Source organism: Lactuca serriola, chromosome 7 (genome assembly GCF_051521515.1).
Source record: "Lactuca serriola cultivar US96UC23 chromosome 7, Lser_US96UC23_V15, whole genome shotgun sequence".
NCBI lineage: Eukaryota > Viridiplantae > Streptophyta > Magnoliopsida > Asterales > Asteraceae > Lactuca > Lactuca serriola.
Window position 1 is genome coordinate 91,370,128 of NC_136414.1, and position 5,525 is coordinate 91,375,652.

The 5,525-nt window shown below is 32.0% G+C and overlaps 1 protein-coding gene across 1 annotated transcript; it reads left to right on the top strand.

The window, feature by feature from the left end:
- The first annotated feature begins 766 nt into the window (after positions 1 to 766).
- LOC145064212 (uncharacterized) lies at positions 767 to 1,714 on the top strand. The gene has a single exon (XM_079011700.1). The coding sequence runs from the start codon at positions 767 to 769 to the stop codon at positions 1,712 to 1,714; it is 948 nt and encodes a 315-aa protein (XP_078867826.1).
- The last annotated feature ends 3,811 nt before the right edge of the window (positions 1,715 to 5,525 follow it).

Consider the following 5,525-nt stretch of genomic DNA (forward strand, 5'->3'; position numbering starts at 1 on the left):
GGGATAAATTACCCGAAACTAGCGAATCTTTGGTGCTCTACTCATACTCAAGCCGTTTCTTCCACCGAAATCGTATACATCAGTCAATCAGGTAATTTTTGTCGAATAGTTTTGCTTATTATTTTGGATTCGGCGTGATTGGTTACTTGATTACCTAGGGTTTAATGGTTTACATTCATACAATTCGATACTAGTTTACATGTATTCTTGAAGTACATATTTTTCTGGTTTCTTAATTGATATTTAGTTTTGAGTAGTTTGGTATTTCAATCAGTATGATAGGTGTTCGTTATTGGATTCTTACTTTCTGCATTCTCAATTCTCCAAGTATCATTTGATTTTGTTTGCTTGATTATTATTAATAATAATACTTTTAATATAGTTTTTTCCGGTTCAGGTTTGATTAGCTTTTTGTTTTTCTAGTTAAGTAATTGACTTAGACATGTGTCTATGTACAAACACATATCGTTATCTTCATACTTCTTTCTACTTTTTTTTCTTTCATTATGGATTTTCGTGGCTTAGCTTAGACATGTTTTGATGAACAAATCCATATACTCTTGTTGATAAAATCGTGAAACATTTTTGCTTACTAACACAGTTTTGTTTATTTCTTCAAGAACATTTTGTAGGTGTCATAATGGTTAAGACAAGGAGTACGACTAGAAACCAGAATTACCATGCATCTAGCCGGAAGAGGATCAGGGGTGGGGTACCCTCACCCTCACCCTGGTCAGATCTTAACCATGATTTGCTTTATTTAATTATGACGCGACTCGGAGTTGTTGAATTTCTTTTATTTAGTAGAGTTTGCAAGTCATGGAGGTCACTTGCACTTTCTAACAGAAGCACGTTTATAGCATCCAAACCTCCAATGCTATTGTTTATATCTCCATGTGTTTATAAGAAGGATTGCTATCTACAGGACTTTGAAGGAAGAAAGTTCAAAACCATCATTCCTAAGTTAGTTGGGAGGAAGTGCGTTGGATTAACTTGTGGTTACTTGATATTATTCGGCAAGAAAACCCGTGACTTTTGGCTTGTGAATCCTATCACAACGCATGAACTTCATTTCCCTAATGTCCCTTTACATATAAGTGATGGTGAAAAAAGAAAAGTCAGGGCTATCCTTGTCTTTTCACCTTCAATAAACGGGTGGGTGTTTGCCATGTTACAAAAATGGTACTATAAAGTATGGTTTTCTATAGCAGGTAAAGGAGAATGGAATCATGTTTCATCCACTTCCCCCCTAGTAGACTTACATGTTTTCAAGGGGAGGATATATACCCTAAATTGGAGTTTTACATCCGAAGGGAAACATGTAAGTGAAATGAGACTTGATCCGGTGCCTACGTTAGTGCCTAAGTTATATTTTCTGCATCAACTTATAGCTTTTGATTTTATAACTTCGGATGAAAACCTTTATTTGATGGAATACATGTCCATGCATACGTACAAGGTTCACAAACTAGATTTTGACGAAATGAATTGTGTTCCTTGTGAAAAGTCAACACAAGAATATGCGTTTTTTAATAGTCGTTTGAAGTTTAGTGCTGCTGTTATTTCAGAGGCATGGGCTGCCTCATCCTCATCGTATTGCCAACAGAGATTTGCACGTACTGATAAACATGGAAAATACAAAGGCAGGTTGTATATTGCAAAAAGGTGGTACTTCCCCCATGAGTGTTTGAATATAAATCTCATAGATAACTAATTTATGGACTTGTTAGCATTCTTATTTTTTGTTTTTATGTTTTCACATGTTTGAACATTTTCAAAATACTTTTTTTGATTCGCACATTATTCACTTTTTGCTTTAGATTATACCTGACAAATTTGTTGTGGCTCGACAACACTTTTATTTCTGTGTCGAGTTAGTGTCAAGTTAGCACGTTATGGTTTAGACCTTATAAATCAGTTGTGTCATGTCGGGTTGAGACACTAAACATGTTAAAAGGTGGAAGTTGGGGAAGTGGAAAGGAAAATGTAAAAAAACTAGAAAGAGTATGAGAGGAAGGAAAAATTGAAAATAAAGTATTGATGTAGATAGCTAAATAAAACTCTTAAATCCCATATATAAACAGATTATTCTCGATTCATTTTCAAGTTCCGATCGAATCTCATTTATTTCGTATTGGGTTTGTGAGAGGCTTACTATTACTTATTGCCATTTATGTTTGAATCTATTTGATGTTTAATATTCACCTTATTGTCCCCAATTTTGGCCATATTGTGGCCCCTCACTTAAAGGGATAAACAATACTAAAAATATTAAAATCTAGAGATATTATAAAGTCTCGAAATTGTTTATATACGTTTGAAAATGATTCTTGAACATTACAATTTTTTCGAAACGCTTTTCTTAGCTATACCAAAAAAACAAGGCTATCTACGATGTTTACTTATATAGTAATCACTATCTAGCATTCCCACACAAAACTAACAAAATAAAAAGTACAAAACAAAGAGTTACGAACTCAACAAATTATAAACTTAATAATCATTGCTGCCGAACATCTATACATCCATTTGACCATTATATATCCTATAATTTACAACACGGTGAATGGTAAAAATATTAAAAAATTTTAATATTATTCTTTTATTATAATTATATCTAGAGTAAATTACAAAAATAGTTACTATGGTTTGGTAAGAATAAAATGTTTGGTTTGATCTTCGTATGTTTGATTGGTTACCTCCCGGTAGTTTCAAACAATTACGTTGTTGACCTTTTTAACTAACATCGTCAAGAGGAAGATAAATAATCAATTTAACCTTGTTTTGTTTTTTCTTTATTTTGCCCTTTTGTTTTTTTAGACACTAAACTGCAAGACCATTTTTGAAAAAACTCAAAAATCAATAGAGAATCTAAAGTCATTCGTTGTACATATCACTAACTATTATGGTGGTGGATTCCAACTTTTTGTCATATTCGACCACTAAAATGTTGAAATATTCACCATTATATCCTTCTTATTTTTTTATTATTAAAATAAAAATATATATTTAATTAATTAAAATGTAGAGAGAAATGGAGAAAGATAGAGAGACAAACAAATTGATTGGGTGTGGTGGTCTGTGTTCCTCACCACAATTTATCACGAAAATGCTTCACCGCTAACCACTACGAACACATTGGATGGTTTTCACATTTGTGGTTAGTGGCAACTAGGGTGTAAATGAGCCGAGCAGAACCCGAGCCTGACCAAGCTCGAGCTCAGCTCGTTTAATTTTGAGAGAGCTCGAGCTCGGCTCGTGAACAATTTAGTAGGCTCGCGAGCCTAATCAAGCCTAAACGAGCCTTTCCCTCTCTCTCTCTCTCTCTCTCTCTATATATATATATATATATATATATATATATATATATAGGCCTAGGTTATTCTATTCAAAGTAATTATTGTGTTATTGTATGCATAAATGTGGGTCAATCAAATTTACTTATTTTAAGAAAGTGATTAATATATATTATTGAATTAAATATAATTGAAAATATCATCTTAATTAATTACAAGGGTAATTTAGTCAATTAAAATAGATTTAATAAAGGAAAATTGAATTTTTTTAAGGGATCATAGATTCTATTAATTTTAAAAATCCGATTTTACATATTATAATTTTTTTAATTCGAACATTCTGACAGAATATGTTTATGAGTATATTAAAAAATAAAAATATTCTTGAACTATAAATAATAAAAGTATTCTTGAACCTATTTCTTGATCATGAATTTAAAAACTTCTTGTAGAATAACAAATCCTTGAATAATCAATTGAAGAATAAAAACAAAAATACATTATTTCTTATAGAATACGGATAACGATTGTTAAGAATTACATGAAAATCTAACGACTAATACATTCTAAAAGAATAATGTGGTCTGTTTCAATTTTGTGGTTTGTTCTTCAAGCATCAACTTCTATGATTCCTACAGAATTAGAATTCGTGATTCCATTCCAACAGAATTGGAATTCGTGATTCCATTCCAATAGAATTGGAATCTCACCAATATCAACCATTGAATCATCTACAAAAACAAACTTGATACCTTTTCAGAATTCAACCTTGTCAAGATACTCCACTGTCCACATAAATGAAGTGTTAAATCAAAAAGAATGAAACAAATTAAAGAAACTAGAGATGAATGAAGAAACATATTCAAGTTACCAAGAGTTCAAGAAACTAGAGATGAATGAAGGGTTGTAGTCTTGTTGTAGTTGCAATGTATGAAAACAAGAACTTGAACAAGAATCAAAATCTTGGAACTTCAACTGTATGTATGGTAAAGCTTTCAACTTATGAGAAATTAAATTAATCTTAATGGATTCATGAAAAACCTGCCATGGTAGGTTACCCACGTAGATCTTGAAAGAAGCCCGACCACTCGTTTTTCTGTTGTGAACCTCTTGGTGCAGCCTTATTTACAGTAAGAGCCCTTCCACTCAAATCTTGTTTCTGTTTATAACAAATATTACAAATTAATGTGAATATGTAGTAATTAAGATGGATAGATGGAGAAGAAGATTAAGTTTACATAGCCATTCAACTTCTCCACAGCTTACTCAGCTTCTTCTACTGTGCTCATTGTCACAAACCCAAATCCTCTACTTTGTTTTGTATCCCTGTTGTATATAACCTAAAACCAGACATCAAATCGGCCATTGTAAACACACGATGCAACATACGAAATTAATTAAGAAATTACTGAAAAGTAAATCGACTAATACCTCGGCGATATCTGCTACTCCGACAGAATTGAAGAGATTAGCCAATTTCTCGCTGTCAAAATCGTAGGGTAAGTAACCGACAAAAAGCTTTGCCTCTTCAGGTGGTTCTGAATATGATTCTGCTTCCTCTTCTTCTACTTCATTAGTTGCATCTTCTTCATGTACTGGTTCAGTTTCTTGTGCAATTGTTGTGACCAATCTGAGGTGTTGGTCACGAATTGGAGTGACCAATCGAGAAATCGGGATTTTGATCTTGGCTCTGGGTAGAAGTCAATTGGAAAATTGAAACCCTAAAATTATTGTCTATAAATATACGTGATTAATATCAAATTACCATAATTATAGGATATTATTTGTGGAAACTAATTATCAAATTACCTATTTACCCTTATTTATTAATTTAATTATTTATTTTTATTTTAAAATTTGATTGGCCCACATTTATGCATACAATAACACAATAATTACTTTAAACGAATGAACCTAGCTCTATATATATATATATATATATATATATATATATATATATATATATATATATATGTATATGGATAGGTTCATATGAGACAATAGTATTTTGTGAGACAAGGGGACCAAATCTTGACCACTCATCTTGAATAATCTAAGGCTATAATTAAATCAAATTACACCACAAGGAAGCACAAGGACGCGGTGACATTTTTGGAATTAAATGGAACTTTAGGATTAGAATAAGGGCGCAAAGGGGCAGTAAGGGGAATTTACTATCTATTTCATCTAGGTTGCAAAAAACACTCGGTATTCTTCTAAATCTTCTTC